This window comes from Lagenorhynchus albirostris, chromosome 5 (assembly GCF_949774975.1).
Source record: "Lagenorhynchus albirostris chromosome 5, mLagAlb1.1, whole genome shotgun sequence".
NCBI classification, from domain to species: Eukaryota; Metazoa; Chordata; class Mammalia; order Artiodactyla; family Delphinidae; genus Lagenorhynchus; species Lagenorhynchus albirostris.
The window spans coordinates 100,449,097-100,475,185 of NC_083099.1; the positions used below are offsets into that span (position 1 = coordinate 100,449,097).

Here is a 26,089-nt window from a genome sequence, read left to right on the forward strand (position 1 = left end):
TGAGGAGACTGTGGATATCATAATGAGCCAAGGAGTAAAATTCTCTCCTAGCTCTCTGAGCATTGAGGCGCCTTAGTTATTAGTTGGTGTGCCATGAGATCTACTTGGATCACCTTTACCTGTTCCTGCTCCCACCCCCTAGCTTCTATGTGTTTTGCATTTAAAGGCTTGTACCTACCATCTACTTTAGACACCGAAACTTGGGCAACTGGAGCCACAGTGGAGAACCAGATGTGCCTATGACTTTTTCCTGAATACCACATGTATATGTCCATTCAGGCCTGTGGTCAATGACTGACTGGAGCCTGAGTATGGAAGCTCAGCTTCTTTGTCTCCATACGATGAACTCTGAGACGTAATTTAGACTCCAGAGCTCCCCTGCTCACTCTGAGTTTGATTTGCATCTTCCTTCATAGTCCTGCCTCCCCATTGTCTTACCAGTTCTCCTGGGAGGGTTCTTCATTAATCACTTACACACGAATTCCCATCTCAGGGTCTGCCTTTGGGCAACTTGATCTAGGACAGCTACCAAAGCTATTTAGGATCTATCCATCCATCCATCCATCCATCCATCCATCCATCCATCCATCCATATTTATCTATATTTGCTTCCTCGCTCTCTCTCTTACCTCCATCTATGTACTTCCACCCCTCATCCCATTCTAACCCAACAGGTAACACCTAAAACAGCATATTTCCATTCCATATTCTGTATGTTAATATAACCACACAAAAATATACATAGATGGGGGAATATTTGTGTTCCCAAAATAGGAGCATTTGTACATGTACTGCTTTGTATTTTGCTTTTCCTACTGAACTATATTTAGATTCCTAATAAAGAAATTAGCACTTTTAACTAAGAGTTCTATTGTAGGTTTCCCTAGTTATAAGCTTTATAAAAATAATTCTTGGGAGGAGAAACTGTATTATAGATATAGATAGATATATAAAAGGTACAGCAAGAATCTGAAGTCATAGTTGGGAAAAGTTTTAATGTTGTCAGTCATTTTATGCTTTCTCTCAGAGGTTTGATATTCTAACATCTTGATTGATTGCCTACACATTATGTATTTATGTATGAAGATATCATAATTTTTATTTAGTTTGTACATAATTCCCATGCTATTGTGCTCTGATTCTATATTGAACTATATAATATGCCAAATATTTCCCTAATGCTTTCTTAAATGATATTTAATACTGACTTCATACACTCTTCATCTTCAGGTCTGTTCAGAATTAATCTTTACAACCCACTAGAAGAGTTGATATCTTTATTTCCATTTTACAAATGTGAAGTCTGAGACATAGGGAGATTAATAGACTTTTTCCTGACCACAAGCATAATGAGAGTCAGAGTCAGTACATGAATTAGGAATCCTTTGCTTCCAACTCCATGTTTAATCCATTAGCACTGGATCACTGCCATTTTCTTACAAAATAAACTCCTTCGTAACATTATTTATTCTATCATTCAAACATGGATATTATGTCAATGACCATCTTTCAGAATATGATTAATTTATAAAGTTTTGACTGGATTAATGTGGTTCTCTTTTTATGGAATCGGTGTAGTTTTTCTTTAATTGGAAATATTGCAAGTTATTTTCATCTTCAAACATATGAAGTAAAAATGACAATAGAATAAGAGTGATTTTCTGCATATGAAATATAACCTTTATAAAACACAGAGAAATATTTTTTATTCTGAAAAGTTGCTTAAAAATATGTGTGCATTGCTTTTTAAATACTCTGAATTTTTGAGTACATGAAGATATATTTAAACGAGTGGATGGAAAATACGTATATTTTTGTGACACGATGCTACGGGTTGTAACATTTGAAAGAACAGCCCAACAGGATTTCTGAGCACATGCTGGCTAGACCAATGTGCAGAATCTATAAGCCAATTAAACTGAGTCAATTCCTCCTTTCTTAGACTACGGATTTATCCATGTCAGTTAATAATAATGACAGTTTTCATTGACTACATAATTCTGAAATTACTAGATACAGTCATGCAACTGAGTTACTTCTCCCCTTTTCAAAATTACATTTGCTCAGAATTAGCAGAATAGAAAAATAAAGACTTCTATTTCTCTTCTTGCCCTATGTTTCTCCATAGGAAACCTAAATTTATTTGTGATGTTCCTTTGCTTCTTGTAAGTTACAGAAACATAAGTTCTTTCTTATTTTAATATACCACTGGGAATTACATATAGTTTTTACATTATAATTTTTAAATGTAATGCTCACTTTATCAATATTCCAGGGTAGTATCAGTCCAATGGGACATATTATCAGAATTGACAATATGTTCTGCTATAATATCTATAGGACAATATCATAATAGTGAGGGATGGAGGGAAAAGCATAAAGAAAGAATGTATATGAATACCATAAAACTGAGTAAGTATATAATTTGGGAAAATATAGTAACTGAGAACAATTTTAAATGACAGAAATGGAAATTAACATTAAAAGTTGATTTATTAACCATATTTATCTTGCTAACTTATAAAATAAATCAGCTGACCTGAATGTAAAGAAAAATTTTAATTCATCAGCTATTTCCATTTAAACCTTAAATCATACTTTCCAAATTTTAGCAGACTGTAACTTTAAACTCATTAGCAAAGGATATGGCCTACATGAAATTGCTTTAGATTATGGTAATTCCATTTTACTATTTCTTCCCAAGTGAGTTTTAGAAACAATGTTATGTCAATTAAACTGTAAGTTGTAGGAGTTACAACTTTCTATTGTAAAACTCCCTAGAGTAAGTGAAGGTAGAGATGAACATCTTGTGTCTTCTACTTTAATCTGACATAAAACAAGACAAATTAATTAAGAAATTATAAGCACAATAGTATACTGGAGAGTATTCAAAGACATAGTAGGTATGAAGTTAGGCCGAAAAAGAATAGCTTTTAAAGTAAAATAATATTGTATAACAACATGTTTAGTATATACATATATGCATATATATGTATATGTAGATTTTTAGGAAGCTCCAAATAAGACCTACTTTCTCATAGTACTTGATCTCGTAGTCCAGTATGGGTCCATTGGAAAAAGCAGGTGCTTGCCATGATATGGCAATGCTATTTTGGGATGCCCAGTCCTTCCTTACCATACCTATCAGGGAAGGTGCTGAAAGGAAAGAAAATAACTGAGAATTAATTGGCAGGAATCATTCTCCATAATCCTTTCTTTAATATTTTGTCTTCTAAGGAAAACACAATTCCTGTTGAAGAGGACATTAGTTATTGATGTCAGAGTAATATGATAGGATCTCCTTTATTCAATCCAAATAAAATATTAAAATATATTTAGAAACATTATTAAGGAACATAGGAAAGACTCAGATAGTCCACGAATAAGGACCAGAACTCATCATCTCTGGTTTTGTTGGAGGACAACAATTTTTCTTAAACTGGCTTTGGTTTGGGGCTACAACTTGAAGTACAATAGACTTGACTTCTATATTTAATCAAATCTAAGTCTGCTATAGAAAATTCTCTGCAATTACAAGATCATTTATAGACTTTCCTTCAAGACTTGGTACTTTATAAAGTCTTAGTACTTTATAGAAGTTTATATCACAAACTTCGTAACTACAGTGAATTTTTGCTTATCAATGTGAGGATTATTTCTTTTGCATGGTTTCTATGACATTTGAATAAAACCGAAATATTTAATTTCTGAAGTTCATTTTCACAATCATGTCTATCTTCTTTTTTATATAACATTGTTTTAACAATCTAATCCTAACCTAAAGTAATCTTGTGTTAAACTTCAAAATTTACCTAGAATGTATATACTGCAGGTTCTTTTATCTAACAAAATACTTCTCATTTTTAAATATTCTAATTACTTATAAAAGGAGTTTTTTACATAGAAGTTAAAACTCACTCTTAAAAATACAAATTAAATATACTGAGATACCATTTCTCATCTATTAGATTGGTAAAAAATCCAAAAATTTGACACCAGGCTCTGGGCTAGGCTATGGGGAAAAGCACTTTAATACATTGTTGGTGTAAAGGCAAAATGGCACAATCCTTATAAAGGGAAATTTAAGGCAAATTATATATTCATTTATGCTTTGGTTTTTGGGACTCTATCTGAAAGAAACACTGCAGAAATACAAAGTGACATATTTATAAGACTACTCACTGAGATTTATTTGTAAAGATTGGAAACAATTTAAATGCCCATCAATAAGGGACTGATTGAAAAAACTACACTACATCCACCAGAGAATTATGAAATTGTAAAAAGGAATTGAGACCATATATAAATACTAGAATGGAGTTATTTCAGGATATATTTTTAAGTGAAGAAAGTGAGATGGAGAAAAATGTATAAAAAACAATGTAAGGATAAACCTAGAATAAAAACGAATAATAATGGTTACCCTTAGAGGGTGGGAGGCAAAAGGATGGACACTACAGGGTGAGAAGCAAAACATCTCTGAATATATCTTCCCCTGAAGAGTTACTTTGGAACCCTGTAAATATTTTAAATAATTAAAAAACAAATTAACGTTTAAAAGAGCAATCTCAAAAAATCAGTAGAAAGAAACCTGTGTATTGAGTTGAAAGTATAGCCTTCAAGAGGAACTACTTAAAATGACATTAAAACACAGTAACTTAACTTACATACCAATAGAACATATTTTAAGTACTAAAAAAACTGCAAAAAATATTGAACTGTTTTTAGTAATGATATTGTTAGTGGTACTACTGGTATTGTAATTCTGAATGTGTGTGTGTGTGTGTGTGTGTGTGTGTGTGTATTGAGGGATAAATCAAATGAGTAATTTTGTTGGTGTTATTGAGAACTAGGATTTTTTTCCTATGGGAAAAAAGGAGATACAGATGCCAGACCAATGAAGGTAAGTAAAAACCCTATACCAGTAAACTCGAATTAGAAGTTTCATTATGAACTCATGATATCTTTCCAGTTCATTTTCAGAAATCCATTCAAATGTACCAACTGCAGTTGAAAATAGGATTTGAAAAAATTGATTCTCTATGATCAAGATGAAAATTCTTTAAATTTATAAGAAAGACTCAAGTATTAAATGTGGTAATTTACTTCCCAATGTTGCCTTTGTATCTTAAGGATAAACTATTCAGTATTTTCTTAAATTTGTGAGAATGACAAGTTTGGTTCTCCTAAGGAATTAAGTACTTTAGAAAGCATATTTAAGACTCTTTCCAGCTGTTCAGTGACAGCACTATTGCTGGATTAAGATATATTCTTAAAATGAGTGATAATTATAGAAATTTATAAGAAACAGAAGTTTGTGCCATGAGCTAAAATAGAAATGGGTAATATGATAAATAAGAAAGTGTTCTGATAATTCACTATTTAAATTGAGTCATATTCACTGCTAATAAATTACCTTTAATAAATTTATCCCTGTTGAAAAATGCATTAATGTTCTTGAATTATAGTATAATAATGTATTAAATGGTGCTTTATGGAAAAATTGTAACTTTAAAGTGAATAAAACAAATTAGAATTTGATTAAAGTATATCAGTTTCTTACAATTTTTGAAAATGTCCTTTTCATGTATACAATCTTATAGCTTATTTTTCAGTTTAATGTACAATATCACAAAGCAATATTACCAGTGTATTACTTTTTGCCTCATAATTATTTAGCACTCAAGGTCAAATGATATAATCCTTGCAAAACTTATAAGAAATTCAGTTAGGTTAAAATGGTTAAAATCTAGGTACTATCTTTTCTATTTCCATTTCTCCAATGGTAAATCAATTGTACAGACCAATGTAATTGTACCTAAATTATATGAATCCTCTTCTATACTTTTATAAAAGAGAAATAAAGAATCTATTCCCTAACTACATAGATTCTTCACTTACACATGGACTTCAGGGTCTAAGATCTATGAAAATCCTAAAATTTCTTCACTTTTGCACATTCCTTTCATATGTAAACATCCACGTTTTACATAGTTGTTAAATATACTTAATTCTAGATAATTCTATTTTAAACCATATATTCTTATCCCTATTCCATACTTTAATATAGTTTCTATAAGTTTTACTTCAATGGCTAAAATATTCAATTATACTGATACTTTATCAAGTCACTCCTCTAATGTTGGGTGTTGAAGTTTCCAATATTGTCCTGTTAGAGTTCTGACGTTTTATGCACAAATTTTTGTGCATAAATTTTGATTTTGTTAAATTATTTTATAGAGAAAATTGCTTTATATAATTTGGATTTTGTGTCATACTATTATTACCATATTGCTTTTGAAAAAAGCTGTATCAATATACACTAAGCACGCATTTTAAACTCTTAATGAGTTTGAAAGCAGAGGATGTGGGAAACAATTAATAGGTCAATAAAACCCAAATGCTGCATTTTATATTTTCAGAGAAGAAAAACACTATACAGAATTTCATTTTAAAATAAGGTTTCAATGCATGAAACCTAAAGCATTTGTTTTGAATATATTTAATGAATTTGTCTTAATAATTCAAGTTTACATAGCATCTAAATTTGGCATATTGTGAAAACACTGTAGTGCCAACTGATATAAAGCAGAAAATACGTTTATTCCTCCACATGAGAAAAACTGATTTTAGGACACAAAAGGGCAACTAATTGATCTTTACTTCTGATTCTAAAAAGTCAGAGAAGGAGAGAAATAGTCAGGGAAATAATATCTTCTGGAGTTTGTCAGATCAGAGGCTAACTGAAAGACCTGAAGACTCAAGCAATGTTTCCTGAGTAAGAATTATGTGTTCAGTATAGCCTTCAGCAGAACTGTATTCCTGATATACATCTTTTCTTAAACTTTCAAAAATCTTAGCTTTGACCTTCAGCATAAATGATTGTTGAACAGATTACCACATTCTTGAAAATGCTTTTAACACAAACCTTTTTGATTACTACATTTTCTGAATCTCAAATAGTCTACCAAAAACTGTGTAACAAAAATTGAAAATAAAAGTACGAAGTGGACTTAGTTAGCAAAAGAGATCTTATTCACACTCAGAAAAGCTTTGTTTTCTTATGCTTATGTGGAGATATCTGAAGAAACAGTGAATTGTTCTAGTTAGTTAATTATTTTGCTCCTAATTAAGAGTTAATCAATTTTTATTAAACGTTTACTTTATACCATGTATGTTATCTTATTTCATTCTCATAAATCTATGGGAAGGAGACTGTCTCCACTTTAAAGATGAGGACACTGAGGTTCAGAGAAGTGAGCAATTGTTTAATGACAAGATGTGAAGGCCAATTTTGACATTAACTCAAAAAAATGTCAAGGTTATTTCTTGAAAATTTAAAATATCAAACACTAAAACTACAGTTCAAAATCACACTGTGGATTATCACAAATATGTCTTATTTTGAGCACGTAATCAAGACTTATGCCATGGGTCATGAGATGATGTGTTTTCCTAAAGATCTATCAAATGTTGCTAATTCTCAGTCATCTACTAAGCATAGTGGGCATATGAAGGTTTATAAATCGGGATAGCCTGTGTGCATGAGTGTGTGTGTGTTTAGATGAGAAACAGAGAAATTGGGGGAAGGGGAGAGAGAGAGCGAGCGAGTGCACACTCTTATGCACATGTGTTTGTGACAATGAAAATCTTAAGTAACAGAATCGTAATATTAGAACAGACCTTACAAGCCATTTAATACATTTCTTTTCAGCAATGCAGAAAACCCCTCAATGCACCGCTGATAGCTGAGTATCCACTTCTTAATTCAGCAGTTGCACTAAAGTGTATACTTCTTCACAAAGCTATCCATTCTATTTTTTTGTTAACATCTTTATTGGAGTATAATTGCTTTACAATGGTGTGTTAGTTTCTGCTTTATAACAAAGTGAATCAGCTATACATATATCCCCATATATCCTCCCTCTTGCAACTCCCTTCCACCCTCCCTAACCCAACCCTCTAGATGGTCACAGAGCACAAAGCTGATCTCCCTGTTCTATGCGGCTGCTTCCAACAGCTATCTATTTTACATTTGGTAGTGTATATATGTCCATGCCACTCTCTCACTTCGTCCCAACTTATCCTTCCCCCTCCCTGTGTCCTCAAGTCCATTCTCTACGTCTGCATCTTTCATCATTATTCCTATCCTGCCCCTAAGTTCTTCAGAACGACTTTATTTTCTTTTTTTTAATTCCATATATATGTGTTAGCATATAGTATTTCTCTTTCTGGCTTACTTCACTCTGTATGCCAGACTCTAGGTTCATCCACTGCTCTACAAATAACTCAATTTCGTTTCTTTCTATTGCTGAGTAATATTCCACTGTGTATGTGTGCCACATCTTCTTTATCCATTCATTTGTTGATGGACACTGAGGCTGCTTCCACGTCCTGGCTATTGTAAACAGAGCTGCAATGAACATTGGGGTACATGACTCTTTTTGAATTATGGTTTTCTCAGGGTATATGCCCAGCAGTGGGATTGCTCGGTCATATGGCAGTTCTATTTTTAGTTTTTTAAGGAACCTCCATACTGTTCTCCATAGTGGCTGTATCAATTTACATTCCCACCAACAGTGCAGGTGGGTTCCCTTTTCTCCACACCCCCTCCAGCATTTATTGTTTGTAGATTTTTAATAAAGGCCATTGTGACTGGTGTGAGGTGATAGCTCACTGTAGTTTTGATTTGCATTACTCTAATGATCAGTGATGTTGAGCATCCTTTCATGTGTTTGTTGGCAATCTGTATATCTTCTTTGGAGAAATGTCTATTTAGGTCTTCTGCCCATTTTTAGATTGGGTTGCTTGTTTCTTTGATATTGAGCTGCATGAGCTCGTTGTAAATTTTGGAGATTAATCCTTTGTCAGTTGCTTCATTTGCAAATATTTTCTCCCATTCTGAGGGTTGTCTTTTTGTCTTGTTTATGGTATCCTTTGCTGTGCAAAAGCTTTTAAGTTTCATTAGGTCCCATTTGTTTATTTTTGTTTTTATTTCCATTTCTCTAGGAGGTGGGTCAAAAAGGATCTTGCTGTGATTTATGTCATAGAGTGTTCTGCCTATGTTTTCCTCTAAGAGTTTGATAGTGTCTGGCCTTACATTTAGGTCTTTAATACATTTTGAGTTTATTTTTGTGTATGGTGTTTGGGAGTGTTCTAATTTCATTCTTTTACATGTAGCTGTCCAGTTTTCCCAGCACCACTTATTGAAGAGGCTGTCTTTTCTCCACTGTATATTCTTGCCTCCTTTATCAAAAATAAGGTGACCATGTGTGTGTGGGTTTATCTCTGGACTTTCTATCCTGTTCAAATGATCTATATTTCTGTTTTTGTGCCAGTACCATACTGTCTTGATTACTGTAGCTCTGTAGTATAGTCTGAAATCAGGGAGCCTGATCCCTCCAACTCCATTTTTCTTTCTCAAGATTGCTTTGGCTATTTGGGGTCTTTTGTGTTTTCATACTAATTGTGAAATTTTTTGTTCTAGTTCTGTGAAAAATGCCAGTGGTAGTTAGATAGTGATTGCATTGAATCTGTAGATTGCTTTGGGTAATATAGTCATATTCACAGTGTTGACACTTCCAATCCAAGAGCATGGTATATCTCTCCATCTGTTTTATCATCTTTAATTTCTTTCATCAGTGTCTTATAGTTTTCTGCATACAGGTCTTTTGCCTCCTCAGGTAGGTTTATTCCTAGTTATTTTATTCTTTTTGTTGCAGTGGTAAATGGAAGTGTTTCCTTAATTTCTCTTTCAGATTTTTCACCATTACTGTATAGGAATGCCAGAGATTTCTGTGCATTAATTTTGTATCCTGCTACTTTACCAAATTCATTGATTAGCTCTAGTAGTTTTCCGGTAGCATATTTAGGATTCTCTATGTATACTATCATGTCATCTGCAAACAGTGACAGCTTTACTTCTTCTTTTCTGATTTGGATTCCTTTTATTACTTTTTCTTCTGTGATTGCCGTGGCTAAAACTTCCAAAATTATGTTGAATAATAGTGGTGAGAGTGGACAGCCTTGTCTTGTTCCTGATCTTAGAGGAAATGGTTTCAGTTTTTCACCATTGAGAATGACGTTGGCTGTGGATTTGTCATGTATGGCCTTCATTATGTTGAGGTAAGTTCCCTCTATGCCTACTTTCTGCAGGGTTTTAATCATAAATGGGTGCTGAATTTTGTTGAAAGCTTTTTCTGCATCTATTGAGACGATCGTATGGTTTTTCTCCTTCAATTTGTTAATATGGTGTATCACATTGATTGATTTGCATATATTGAGGAATCCTTGCATTCCTGGAAAAAACCCCCCTTGATCATGGTCTATGGTCCTTTTAATGTGCTGTTGGATTCTGTTTGCTAGTATTTTGCTGAGGATTTTTGCATCTATGTTCATCAGTGATATTGGCCTGTCATTTTCTTTCTTGTGACATCTTTGCCTGGTTTTGGTATCAGAGTGATGGTGGCCTCGTAGAACGAGTTTGGGAGTGTTCCTCCCTCTGCTATATTTTGGAAGAGTTTGAGAAGGATAGGAGTTAGCTCTTCTCTAAATGTTTGATAGAATTCGCCTGTGAAGCCATCTGGTCCTGGGATTTTGTTTGCTGGAAGATTTTTAATCACAGTCTCAATTTCAGTGCTTGTTATTGTTCTGTTTATATTTTCTATTTCTTCCTGGTTCAGTCTCAGAAGCTTGTGCATTTCTAAGAATTTGTCCATTTCTTCCAGGTTGTCCATTTTATTGGCATATAGCTGCTTGTAGTAATCTCTCATGATCCTTTGTATTTCTGCAGTGTCAGTTGTCACTTCTCCTTTTTCATTTCTAATTCTATTGATCTGAATCTTCTCCCTTTTTTTCTTGATGAGTCTGGCTAATGGTTTATCAATTTGTTTATCTTCTCAGAGAACGAGCTTTTAGTTTTATTGATCTTTGCTATTGTTTCCTTCATTTCCTTTTCATTTATTTCTGATTTGATACTTATGATATCTTTCCTTCTGCTAACTTTGGGGATTTTTGTTCTTCTTTTTCTAATTGCTTTAGGTGTAAGGTTAGGTTTTTTATTTGAGTTCTTCATTGTTTCTTGATGTAGGATTCTATTGGTATAACCTTCCCTCTTAGAACTGCTTTTGCTGTATCCCATAGGTTTTGCGTCATCGTGTTTCTATTGTCATTTGTTTCTAGGTGTTTTTTAATTTCCTCTTTGATTTCTTCAGTGATCTGTTGGTTATTTAGTAGTGTAGTGTTTATACTCCATGTGGTTGTATTTTTTACAGCTTTTTTCCTGTAATTGATATCTAGTCTCATAGTGGTCAGAAAAGATACTTGAAACAATTTCAATTTTCTTAAATTTACCAAGGCTTGACTTGTGACCCAACATATGATCTATCGTGGAGAATGTTCCATGAGCACTTGAGAAGAAAGTGTATTCTGTTGTTTTTGGATGGAATGTCCTATAAATATTAAGTCCATCTTGTTTAATGTATCATTTAAATCTTGTGTTCCGTTATTTATTTTCATTTTGGATGATCTGTCCATTGGTGAAAGTGGGGTGTTGAAATCCCCTACTATGATTGTGTTACTGTCGATTTCCCCTTTTATGGCTGTTAGTATTTGTCTTATGTATTGAGGTGCTCCTTTGTTGGGTGCATAAATATTTACAATTGTTATATCTTCTCGATCCCTGTATCATTATGTAGTGTCCTTCTTTGTCTCTTGTAATAGTCTTTATTTTAAAGTCTATTTTGTCTGATATAAGAATTGCTACTCCAGCTTTCTTTTGATTTCCATTTGCATGGAATATCTTTTTGCATCCCCTCACTTTCAGTCTGTATGTGTCCCTAGGTCTGAAGTGGGTCTCTTGTAGACAGCATATATATGGGCCTTGTTTTTTCTATCTATTCAGTCAGTCTATGTCTTTTGTTTGGAGCATTAAATCCATTTACATTTAAGGTACCTATTGATATGTATGTTCCTATTACCATTTTCTTAATTATTCTGGGTTTGTTACTGTAAGTCTTTTGCTCCTCTTGTGTTTACTGCCTAGAGAAGTTCCTTTAGCATTTGTTGTAAAGCTGGTTTGGCGGTGCTGAATTCTCTTCCTTTGCTTGTCTTTAAAGGTTTAAATTCTCCATCAAACCTTAATGAGATCCTTGCTGGGTAGAGTAATCTTGGTTGTAGGTTGTAGGTTTTTCCCTTTCATCACAGGCCACTCCCTTCTGGCCTGCAGTGTCCACTTAAAAATCAGCTGATAACCTTATGGGGATTCCTTTTTGTGTAATTTTTTGTTTTTCCTTTGCTGCTTTTAATATATTTTCTTTGTATTTAATTTTTGATAGTTTGATTAATATGTGTCTTGGTGTGTTTCTCCTTGGATTTATCCTGTATGTGGCTCCTCTGTGCTTCCTGGACTTGAATGACTATTTCCTTTCCCATATTAGGGAAGTTTTCAACTATAATCTCTTCAAATATTTTCTCAGTCCCTTTCTTTTTCTCTTCTTCTTCTGGGACCCCTATAATTTGAACATTGGTGCGTTTAATATTGCCCCAGAGGTCTCTGAGACTGTCCTCAAGCCTTTTCATTCTTTTTTATTTATTCTGCTCTGTGGTAGTTATTTCCACTATTTTATCTTCCAGGTCACTTATACTTTCTTCTGGCTCAGTTATTCTGCTATTGATTCCTTCTAGAGAATTTTAAATTTCATTTATTGTGTTGTTAATCATTGTTTGTTTGCTCTTTAGGTCTTCTAGGTCCTTTTTAAACCTTTCTTGTATTTTCTCCATTCTATTTCCAAGATTTTGGATCATCTTTACTATCATTTCTCTGAATTCTTTTTCAGGTAGTCTGCCTATTTCCTCTTCATTTGTTTGGTCTGGTGGGTTTTTGCCTTGCTCCTTCACCTGCTCTGTGTTTCTCTGTCTTCTCATTTTGCTTCATTTACTGTGTTTGGTGTCTCCTTTTCACAGGTTCACAGTTTCCGTTGTTTTTGGTGTCTGCCCCCAGTGGCTAAGGTTGGTTCAGTGGGTTGTATAGGCTTCCTGGTGGAGGGGACTGGTGCCTGTGTTCTGGTGGATGAGGCTGGATCTTGTCTTTCTGTTGGGCAGGACCATGTCCAATGGTGTTGCCTCTCTGCTCATGGGTGGGGTTGTGCACCTGTCTTGCTAGTTGTTTGGCATAGGGTGTCCTGCACTGTAGCTTGCTGATCATTTGAGTGGAGCTGGGTCTTAGCATTGAGATCGAGATCTCTGGGAGAGCTTTTGCCATTTGATATTACGTGGAGCTGGGAGGTCTCTGGTGGACCAATGTCCTGAACTTGGCTCTACCACCTTAGAGTCACAGGCGTGACACCCAGCTGGAGCATGAAGACCCTGTTAGCCACATGGCTCAAAAGAAAAGGAGAAAAAAAAGAAATAAATAAAATAAAATAAAAGTTATTAAAATAAAAAAATATTAAAAATTAAAAAGTAATAAGAAAAGGAAAGAAAAATAAAGAAGAGAGCAGCCAAAGCAAAAAACAAATCCACCAATGATGACAAATGCTAAAAACTATACTACAAAAAAAGACAAGAAAAAGAAACGGCCAGACAGAACCCTGGGACAAATGGCAAAAACAAAGCTACACAGACAAAATCACACAAAGAAACATAACATACACACTCACAAAAAGAGAAAAAGGAAAAAATGAAAATCTTTGGGAAGTCTAAGGTCTTCTGGCAATGTTCAGTAGGTGTTCTGTAGGAGTTGTTTCACATGTAGTTGTATTTCTGACGTATTTGTGGGGAGGAAGGTGATATCTATGTCTTACTCCTCCGCCATCTTGAATGTCTGTCTCTCTGGCACCTGCTGTATCCTCCTCACATGGCTGAAGGCCCTGTATCTTCCTTCCCCTACTTGGGGAGGTTGCTCGCCCATTCTCTTTTGAAAATCTTTAACTGATAAAAAGTTCTCATATGGAGTCATTGTTTTCTTCCAATAACTTCCACCTAGTCCTAGTGCTGACCTTTAGTATAAATAGAATTAACTCTTCCACTTTGCTTATCTATCAACCTTTCTTCTTTTTTTCTTCTTTCTCTTCTTCCTATCCCTCTTCCTTCCTTTATTCTTTCTTCATGTCATTCCTTAGTGCTTTTCTGTGTCTCTTTGCTTTATCCTCTCCTTTCTTTTCTTCCCTGTGCTTCTTTCTAGAAAGATGTGTATGTGTGATTTAAAGGAATTATAATCAACATGATGAAATGTGAATTAAGAACAATTATATAATAAATAAATAATATAGACCAGAAAGTACAACTCAGAGCAGACTTTTAAGACTATATGATTTTCCCCTTTTCTTTGCTAATGAACCAATGGGTATAACTGCAGAGCAAGAACATGTAATAGTGTTTCTTCTGTGTATGCGCAGAAGAGAAACACACTATACTCAATACAGTAATTTTACTTGTGAAATGTTGTAAATGTGATATTTATCATGTGAATTGACATTTTTTGAAACCTGATAACATGCTTCCAAATATTTCTGATCTATATCTTGTTTTGGAAATGTTTATTAAATATACTGTGCTTTAGATAGCATAATATATTCTAATGATATCTGCTCATGATGTGTTTTTTCCTGTAATCAGAGTTTAATGGTAATATATACTGTTATCTACTTTCCCTGTGTGGTTAAAACCTGATTATGTGTTTGAGATATACATGTGATACTTACATACAGCAGAATTGGTGCTTTCTTTCTAGTTTCTGTCTCTTTTCTAGACCTGAGTATAACACTGTGATATGTTCAACCATATGACACCTGTGATAGGATGAATTATGGCCTCCAAATTATTTCCACATTGTAATCCCCAGAACATGTGAATGTTCTTCTCTAGTAAAGGGACTTTGCAGTTTTGATTAAATTAAGGGTTTTGAGATGAGATTATCCTGGATTATCCAGGTAGGCCCAATATAATCACAAGTATACTCATAAAAGGGAGGTAGGAGGAGACATCTACATAAGAGAAGGCTGTGAACCAAGGAATGCAGAAGCTGGAAGAGGGAAGGAATGGATCCTTCCTGGATCCATGCTATAAAATGCAGTTTCTTTGACATGTAAGGGGGAAAAATGTCCTCAGATTAGACCAGTCTGAGATTCTGTTGACCTTATTATTACCTGTCAAGTTTCAGTAAAATGGTGATATATGTTGTGCCAGTATTTTCTAGGAATTTAACATATACTATCCACCAAAATCTCAGAAAGTTGGCATGGCCCTAGAGAAAAATCAATAATTTGTCCCTTTTCATCTTAACTTCACACAATCTCCCTATTCATAATATTATATTAAAATAAAAAATACTGGTTTTTAGTAATTCTTCTAGGTAAAAGTACTATTATTTGAACTGTAAAATTATATAAATTATATATAAAAATTATATAAATAGATTTAAAATATAATATCTTAGTTATATTTGAAAATGGTTTGTAACTTCTGGGCCTCAGTTGCTTCATCAAAAATTCTGAATCATGTTCCAGGTATAGGAAAAAATGAACCAACTAAATATTATCAAAAAAGAGAAAAAATTATATTAAAATGACCAGGAAAGTCATCTATAAGTAAATGACTAAAATCATTTTAACACATATTGTGGAAAGGAAGCAGCTAAGTGATAAAGCCTGCAAAAATATAAATTCTAAAATAATGTAATGAATAAAGTTTTACATACAAATTTTATTGCTGTACTTAAAAAAAATTCAGACTCTTAAAAGAAATCCATACAGTAGATTTCAATCAAGCTGTTTAAAACATGATGTAGACATACAGGCATGGGGAAATAAGTATAATATTTAAAGTGACAAAACAATATGCAAAATGGCATGCATGCCATGATTCAAAACATTTTAAAAATAGCAAATGCCCCCAAACTGTATAACTAAATTGTGTATCTATTTTATAACTAAATTGTGTATCTATCAAGACCATTTTGGAAGATTTGGAATGGATCATGAAGGAGATAATGACCAGTTCCTCTCCAAATCTTAATTCAGCAGCATTAAAAAAGGTCATTCAGGGCTTCCCTGGTGGCGCAGTGGTTGAGAGTCCGCCTGCCGATGCAGGGGACACGGGTTCATGCCCCGGTCTGGGCAGATCCCACATGCCGCAGAGCGGCTGGGCCCGTGAGCCATGGCCGCTGAGCCTGCGCGTCCGGAGCCTGTGCTCTGCAACGGGAGAGGCCACAACAGTGAGAGGCCCACGTACCCCACACACACACACAAAAAAGGTCATTCAGTGGTACACCCACCACGAGGATGACCCTTCTCCTGAGGATGATGAGAACAAAGAAAAAGAAAGGGATAATATCCCTGTCTGGGAAGAAGGATTCCTGAAAGTTTTCCAAGGAACACTTTTTGAACTTACTCTGGCTGCAAACTATCAAAGGTTTGCTTGATATCACATGCAAGACTGTTGCCAATATGATCAAGGGGGAAAACTCATGAGGAGATTTTCAAGACCTTCAATATCAAAAGTGACCTTACCGAAGAAGAGGAAGCCCAGGTAGGCAAAGAAAACCAATGGTAAGAAAAGAAGTGGAATGTTGTGCCTGAAACTGTAACAGTGAAAGGCTTTTTCCAAATACTATTTGCACTACTCTGTTTACAGTTGTTAATATTAGACAAACAGTAGATAGATGCAACAGCGAATCAACTGTATTTGCAGGATATTGTCCTCATTGAACCTGTTGTTTCAGTACAGATTCCAAACTTCTGGCTGAGTTTCTTCTAGTGTGATCAAAAGTTTCTCTTTTCTTTGCTCTGAAAAAAACTGAACTGTGGGTTCTCTAAAAAAACAAAATATATATATATATATGTGTGTGTGTGTATATATATACACATATATATGTATATATAAAAACTATAATAGCATTAAACTACTAATAGCTGTTTACCATTACCATGCTGGCCTAGGAAAACTAGATGTTAAAAGAGCAAAACAGACATAAATCTAATAATTGTCTGATAGTTACTGATTTTTAAATTATATTAACAAATTATTACTTTATTCATAATTTTTAAAACTGATTTAAAAGGAATATGATTTTATTTCAAAGAGTCTAACTAATCTTAGCCTTAGCTCATTATTCTAAAGATTGTTTTCAAAAATATAATTAAAAATTTTAATAAATTTCAAAGAGTTGAATCTAAATATTAATATATTTATAAGCTATGACTATGAAGTGATACATGTGACTTATGGAGGTGTCATCAAATTTTAGTTACCCTGTATTTCCGTCATCCTTGAATTTAAAGGAGGATACAAAATTGCAGAGAAAGCTAGCTGAAAGATGACTGGCTTCAAAAGTTTTTTAAATGAAGAAGTTTTATGAAAATTAGTCTCATAACTGTTATGGATTTGTTTATGAGATGTCTCAAGAAGGAAAAATAAAGACCTTTTTCTATGCTGTTGGACCCCTAAGGTACATAAACAGACCAGAAAATTTCACTCACATTTTAGGGCTGTGAAACAGCCCATGGATAACCTTGGGAATTTTAGAAGACAGATTCACATATAAGGACTTCTATTCATATTATAAGGTAAAATAGAGCAATTACCTTTTTTCCCTTAAGATAGAAACACAGACTAGCTTAAGACTTCTTTGATCACTTCAAATGGAATTGATTTTGATGTCTGAACTCCTAAAACATTTATTGTCTATTCCACATGACATCTAGCATTGACTGCCTTTATCTTAAGCTCTTGCTATTCTATTCCTCTTTACAGAATAAATAATAATATACTGTAGTTCACTTTTCAACTTCTTATGCTCTTTCACGTATATTAAATCACCTGAAATACACTGTAACTCTGTTAAGTACACTATTCTCATTTTAGTTGAGGAAATAGGATCAGACTGGAAATAACTTACTCACAATTACATAAGAGATAAGGAGCAGACTCCAGACTGAGTCCAGCATTTACCGACTGTACTTTAGGAACTGTGTCACATTTCAAGATCTGAAGCTCCCATAGGACCTAGTACAGTGCCACACAAACACATTAGGTACCTTGCATGTGAGTATCTCTTTTATTCAGAACTTGTTTAAATCTTGTTTCAAGGCTTCAGACAACTGTCCTGCCCTCTGAGGTTCTGTTCTATAAATCCTTTAAGGTACCATGTGAACACTATCTAATTAATTTACATATTCCATGTATATAATCATCATTTTATGAGAGTAGAATTAATGTAAGAAAATAATAACATATAATAATAATATTACCAGAAAATAAGGAAAGATTATTGCAAAGTGATAAGAGTTTGAACATATGGTGATGATGAAAATGGACATTACTCCATAATTTGATTGTATAATATTAAAATCCATCTTGGGTTAGTTTCTTTTCAATGTTTTCCATTATTGAACTGTCTCAATTGAAAATGTATTTGGACTGAGAAATAAAAGCAAAACCCAAAATATTCTGAGTTATTTGATTATCGATTTTGAGTGCTTCCAATATCAACTGTCCTTTCACTAATTCCAAACCCATTTTCATCATCCTGATACCTGTTCCACCCCTAAGCTGAACTCTCACTTTCCCTCGCCACAATTTAACATCTCTTGATCAGTAAAAGTCTGCTGGATTCCATAATTTTATAGGTTGTAACGCTAAGATTCTATATGTTTTTTATGTAATCTAGCTGTACAATGTTTAAAAAGCTGTGCTTTGGGTTTTTTTCTCTTACTTTTTGGAAGTGAAAGTTATCTTCACAATTTTATATAAGTATATATTTGTTGTAGGGAAGCAAAATTTGCCACCACGTAATGTGTCTCTTTGGCATGACCATTAATTTAGGTTGGTTATTAATTTTTTAACTGAAGTATAGTTGATTTAAAAACAAGCAACCTGATTAAAGAATGGGCAGAAGACCTGGATACACTAATATATTAGTTTCGATATTTTTACAGATTATACTCTATTTAATGTTATTACAAAATAATGTCTGTATTTCCCTCTGCTGTACAATATATCCTTGCTGCCTATTTATTTTATACACAGTACTTTTTAATCTCTTAACCCCATATGCTTATGTTGTCGTTCATCCCACTCTTTCTCCCCACTGGTAACCATTAGTTTGTTCTCTATATCTGTGAGTCAGTTTCTGTTTTGTTATCAGGACTAAAATATTGCCTGCCATATCAGTAAACAAACTATGTTGCAGCCATCAAGCCATTACATTACAGTTGCCTGGAAGGCGAGCCCTGAGGGAACTCAGGATGGAGACAAATGGGCTGCCCACTGCCAAGCCCTTCTAGCTGTCAGCCACTTGCAGCCACCCTGACAGAAAGGCTGAGGAAGCTCAGAATACTAGCTCCAGATAGCTGAGGTGCATATCAAAGGAATAATTTCAGTGAGCTCAGACTCTTACATCTTCCTATACATAGAAAAGCAATTCCTTAACTTGAGAAATCTGGTTTTCTTTTTATTAACAGTAGTCTTTTGATGTTCTGACTACCTGATTTAGTTGCAAAAACTCCTACATATCCTGGTTTCTCCCCTTCCTCTTCCGAGCAGTCTCTCAGTGCTATTTGAGATGCTGTCTCCTGGGCTTGAAGTCTTAAGAGTATCTGCCGAAGAAAACATAGCTCTCAACTTTTAGGATGTACTTTTTTTTTTTCAGTCAACAGTTATATGCATTCATTCATTTGTGTTTTTAATTTTTTTAGATTCCACATATAAGTGATAACAAAGAGTATTTGTCTTTGTCTGATTTATCTCACTAGAGAGCTCAGAAATAAACCCATGTGTCTATGGTCAATTAATCTATGACAAAGGAGGCAAGAATATACAATGAAGAAAAAAGAGTGGTGCTGGGAAAGCTGGACAGCTACAAGTAAAAGAATGAGATGAGAACATTTCCTCACAGCATATACAAAAATAAACTCATAATAGACTGAGGCCCTAAATGTAAGACCTGAAACCATAAAAATCCCAGAAAAGAACATAGGCAGAACACTCTTTTACATAAATCGTAGCAATGGTTTTTTTGGATCTGTGTCTTAAGGCAAAAGAAATAAAAGCAAAACTAAACAGGACCTAATTCAACTTAAAATCTTTTACAAAGCAAAGGAAATCATTGACAAAATGAAAAGACAACCTACTAAATGGGAGAAAATATTTGCAAATGATACCATTGATAAAGGGTTAATATCTAAAATATATAAACAGCTCATACAGCTCAATATCAAAAAAACAAACAATCTGATTAAAGAATGGGCAGTAGACCAGAATAGACATTTTTCCAAAGAAGACATACGGATAGGTAAGAGGCACATGAAAATATGCTCAACATCGCTAATTATTAGAGAAATGCAAATCAAAACCACAATGAGATATCACCTCACACCTGTCAGAATGGCTAACATTAAAAAGAACACAAATAACAAATGTTGGCGAGGATGTGGAAAAAAGGGAACTCCTATACTCTGTTGGGGGGAAGGTAAATTGGTGCAGCCCCTGTGGAAAACAGTGTGGAGGTTCCTCAAAAAACTGAAAATAGAACTACCATATGATCCAGCAATTCCACTCCTGGGTATATAACCAAAAAAATCTAAAACACTAAGTCGAAAAGATACATATGCCCCAATGTTTATAGTAGCATTATTTACAATAAAGGAAGTAACCCCAAGATATGAAAGTAACCCAAGTGTCCATCAACAGATGAATGGATAAAGAACATGTGATACACATGTGCACACACACACACACACACACACAATTATTACTTAGCCATAAAAAAGAATGAAATTCTGTTATTTGCAGCAACATGGATAGACCTAGACGGTATCATGCTTAGTGAAATAGCCTGATTATTTTTAAGAAACAGAAGACTCAGGAAGCCTTCCTTTTTATGTCTCCCTTAGCTATCTAAAGAATTTAGGTAAAGGGCCTATTCCCTGAATAAGAGATATCACCAGAGATGTCTGTAAAGAATATGGGCTAGATGTGGCAGGACAACCTTGTCAGCCCTGTCAGAATTCACTTTGTGTCCCATTGTCTCTGCACGGCCCAGCAAACATATGCTTTTCCATTTCCATGTGAATTGCCTTTCTCCCTTTCGAAGTCCCAAATCACTACCCCAGCATACTCTTTTGTATTTAGCTGACAGTGGTATTTAAAGCAAAGGTTTCAACGATTTTTTGGTGAGTTACTCAGTTTTCCTGGGTTTCTCTCATATATACATGTTATTAAACTTTTGTTTGATTTTCTCTTGTCAATTTGTCTCAGGTCAGTTTAATTCTTAGATCAGCCAGAAGAACCTAGGAGGGAGAAGAAAGTTTCTTCCTTACCAATAGTATGTGTGTATGTCCATTTATAGAAAATATACAAAGGGAGAAAGCACTCATGCTGTTGGCCACTCGAGGGAATGTTGAAGGATCCTGTCACACAGATTCAAGAGGATGCAAGTGTATTCCTGCCAATTCACCAGAAATAGGACGTAAAACTGCTTTTGTTCTCTCATTAAAGAAATAATGCAATGCAACAGATTTATTGGGATGGTTTCTGGTTCAAGCCAAGAGGAATAAGTCTTGATTCTTCCTTGATAGAGGTAGTCTTTGCATAGGACAAGTAGCCAGGTGCTCCCACAGCTGCCTTGAAACATTCATGTATTCCTGAGGATATGGGTGATTTTGTTCTTATCACTGATCAAATAGTAGAATAAATAACTTACATAAAATAACACCTGGCTGAGCCCTGTGTTTTGCTCTCATTTTCTCTAGTTAGTAATTGTTGTTTACAAATCATGACTGCACGCAGAAAAAAACCTAGTGTTTTCTCACATTGGCTGCTAGCTCATAATTTCTATTTCATGTTCTCTAAATAGCTTCAAAGGTATTTAGTGCATATGTTACACTTTTCCCCAGCGATTTTTGTGACTACTTTGTTAACAAGCCAAATGGCATTGCTCCATATTTATTGCAAAAGTTAATAGGATTACAAAGATTTTCCAAACTAAAAATGATCTAAGTATTATTATTCACTATGAATAATGTGAATCTTAGCCACATTTTTGTATTTCATTTAAAATGCAACACGATGTGCTAAATAATTGTGGGGTTTTTTTCTAAATTCTGTTTCTAGGGGAAAAAGTATGTGGATAAAACAATTTTTTTAGCCTATACATTTGTAAGGTGAGTTTATGCAACCAAGTAGTATTTGTTTTCTTAACATTAACTTATAATTAATCGTACAGTATACACGAAAAATACATAAAATTTAATATTAATTTTAAAAACTAAAATTGGAATTTAGCAACACCATTTCTGAATATTCAAATTACATTAGGTTAGTGTCAGCAAAGTGATAGGTAAACAAGGAAATCTATCTGACAATGTAATGATGGCATTTTAGTGGGTACATGCTATCATGGCCATAACAATGGTTTACAGCCAGCACTCTTTAATCTGGATAATGCCTATGCTTTAAGTATTTTGAGTGTCACCCTGAATATATGTACTTCTGTCCTTAATAATTTTAGAATTATGTCATTTATTGTAATTCTTATCATGGTTTTCTGACTTTGACTTAAGAGATCAATTTGAATTAATGGGCAGAGTTTTCTTTTTTTTACTACATACATATTAATTTGTCTTTGATTTGAATCTGCAGCCTTTAGTTGCATAATTCTGCCTGTTTCTTAAGGAAGCCAAATCTCTGTTCAAAGAGAAGTGGCCTATCAGGCTAAAAATTAGCCACATCATAAATTCACTAAGAAATGACCTCTGCTTGCAGGACGTTTTTTTCCCCAGATACCCACAATGATGTTTCCTTGCCTGCAGCTGTGCTTCAGAAAAACCTGACAATAATTTGCTCAGATGACTTCCCTAACCTCAGTCACTATCTTCCCACATTTGGGTTGTTCTACTGCCTTCTACATTGTATATATATCATTGTCCATTTGAGTTTTTCTGCATTGTTTTGTTTATTTTTGGCTGTGTCGTGTCTTTGTTGCTGTAAGCAGGCTTTCTCTAGTTGTGGCTAGCGGGCTTCGTTGCGGTGCCTGGGCTTCTCATTGCAGTGGCTTCTCTTGTTGCGAAGCATGGGCTCTAGGCACGCAGGCTTCAGTAGTTGTGGCTCGTGGGCTCTAGAGCGCAGGGTCAGTAGTTGTGGTGAATGGGCTTAGTTGCTCCGCGGCATGTGGGATCTTCCCAGACCAGGGATCGAACCCGTGTCCCCTGCATCAGCAGGCGGACTCAACCACTGTGCCACCAGGGAAGTCCTCCATTTGAGTTTTGAAGGGATCCATAATGTACACTATAAAGTTTTTTTTTTTAAAACTTCTAAACTCTACTTATCTGTTTAAAAGCTGAGCCTCCCAAAAGAATTCAACTGTCATAAATCCCCTCCTCAGGAGTTTTGCAACCGGGGAGGACTGACTCCTATCACCAGAAGGGAGAAGTTAGCACCAGGACAAGAAATCACCTAAACAGACGTTGTCACAAAACTATTGTATCTGCCATCTATTTTTCTAAGGGCCCATTTATCTTTTCTAAAAGACATTTGTTTTCCCATAAGTACTCTTATTCCCCTCCCCTTCCCCTGTCAAGATGTGTTATAAGTCCCCAGTTCTAACCATCTCCTTGAGTCATGTTTTCCTGTGAACTCCTATGTATGCACATAAATAAAAATCTGTCTTTTCTGTTGATAATCTGTCTTTTGTCAATTTAATTTGTAGGTTCCCAAACAATAACAAAAGAGGGTAGAGAAAATTGTTTTCTACCCTGACAGTTTCAATGCAATGGGAATGGCTTCAATGCTAGTAGAATAACTGTGGATGGTACTGTCGTCTTAGACGTCTTCATGAGAGAGCCTGACCGAACTGCTTATACATATCAATGTGCCATTTTATGATAATGTATAAGAGAACTTTAGATAAAGTGATATTTGTAAGGAATTAGAGGGAACTCCATTAGGGCACAACAGTTTAGGGAGCAAATATTTGTAGATAGTGGATCTTTGAAATAAACCTGGTCTAAATTTGTTTCCTCTTTTCTTTCCTTATGGTTAGTTCTTTTGGGTTTTTTTCCACTTTGGTGTGTACTGTCTTTTATTATAGACTCTTGTATAATGGCTTTTTGTGATAGGAATACATTTAAACAGCTAGAGCTAGAATTATTAGGATACAGGCAATCTTGATATGCATCTAATGTAGGATTTTTGGAAGAAAGTCTATGGCATCATAACCATATTGGTAGTGACTTAGTCCAGATGTGACTTTTTAAGCACTTATGTCAAGTGTCCACACAAAGTAAAGATAATCATGTAAGAGCCTTGAATACAATCCTTGAAAATCCCTCTTGATCGCTTGTATAATGGCCTCCACATAAAGAGATGTCAATTCTTAATGATGATATAAGAGGTAATGCAAGATTTTGAGGAGATTGAGAAATATATGGTGTGCTGCAGCCAGCCTTTGTCAGCTTTTCAGAACCTATTGTGCCTATCTTTTCACTACAAACATTCAAACTCTGTAAATCAGTCTTTAAAAAAAACTTTCTTTCCTTTTTGCCTTGGAGATCCAGTTTTTAAACATCAGCACATCACTGGTCATTACTCACTATTTATCAAACTTAGGGTGGTTCTAACTTTGGTCTTCGAGATGTTGATAGGTGTGTACCATGAAGGAGATATATCTTCAAATAAGTTTGGAAAATGCTAGATTAAACAACGTTACTGTAAATATCCAAAAAAGAGGCAATGGTATTATATTTCTCTTATTTCATACTATGTAAAATGAAAAACTTTTACTGGCACTATGTTCATAAAATATCAGAATGCTAGAACACTACTTTTGGAAACAATGTTAGCCTAAACTTTGGAAACTTTATTCTGTTGACTCCGGCTCAAGAGTTTGTACTGACTATGGCCATGTTCCTGGCATATAAGTGTCAGAAAGACTGTCAAGTATCTTAAGCTTCTGAAGCAAGACTAGGTTTCCTCTTCACTGAGATATCCTAGTAGCCACTGGGAGCCTAAAGCTACAAATGAGTGGAGATGGAGGGAGGATCATGAGAGTCCCAGAACAGGCTCTCATGATAAGTGGCGGTATAGTGCTATGACTAAGCACTTGGGCTTTGGTGCCAGGGTGCTTGGTTTTGAATACCAGCTCTGCTACTCACTGGTCATGTGACTGTAATCAATTTACTTAACCTCTCTGTTTCCTCAGTTTTTTCTTCCAAAAAATGGAAATAATAATATCCACCACTGAGGGTTATTGTGAAGATTAAGTATATTGTTTCATTTAAAGCACTTAAAATTAATTCCTGACACATTGCAAGCCCTCAAAATTAGCGGCTACTGTTATTGTCATGAACAAAAGACAACACTGAACAAACATTGTTATTGTCATAAAAAAGGCATTTCACTAATAACAATGTTATAGAAGATTTTGCAAAAGTCAATATCACAAATCCAGGAAAACCTTTCATATCCCACATGCTAAAAAGCCATGCAGAAAACAATTTGTTTCTTCACGTATGAAAGAATTTTGGCAAATATTTCCCAGAGGATATTTATTAAATTTGAATATCTTTGGTAAATGCTAGGTTGGGAATAATTTTCCAGAAGATTATATGTTTAGGATTTTAATAAATGTTGCACAGGAAAAGAATTTTGTACTTAAGTACATTTTTGGGAACACTAGATGGGGGGAAAAAAGCCAAATAAGTTTTCTTATTGAAGGAATTATCAAAGCTTTTAATGTGTTATTCTGCTGTAAGCAGTGAAGAAGGTCACATAGCATGCACATTTCCTAACTCAACTGACCAAGGAAACACTTTTTGAAAAGCATGTCACAGGATTAATCCTCTGCAGAAATATTTTGGGGACTGCTGATCTAGAAGATAAGTCCAGGAAATTCAAACATTTATTCAGATGTATATACTTTCTTGGAATTCTCCAGGTCCTGTTATTTGCACGCCAGTGAACATATATAAATCTCATGTAACCCACTGGCACTTGATTAGTTAAAAACATGCCAATATGCTAGAATCTAATTTTCAGGGCATGCGTTTTCAATGAACAATTTCAATAATATGAACTTGGCACTTTACTTGTTTTA

At 34.5% G+C, this 26,089-nt stretch overlaps 1 protein-coding gene across 2 annotated transcripts in view; it reads right to left on the minus strand.

Moving 5' to 3' along the window:
• EPHA6 (EPH receptor A6) overlaps positions 1-26,089 on the minus strand; it is an 874,905-nt gene that overhangs the window by 356,442 nt on the left and 492,374 nt on the right. For both annotated transcript variants that reach the window (XM_060149381.1, XM_060149380.1), the window contains exon 6: positions 3,032-3,156. In XM_060149381.1, coding sequence (XP_060005364.1) covers positions 3,032-3,156 — 125 coding nt within the window. The remainder of the gene's footprint in view (positions 1-3,031; positions 3,157-26,089) is intronic.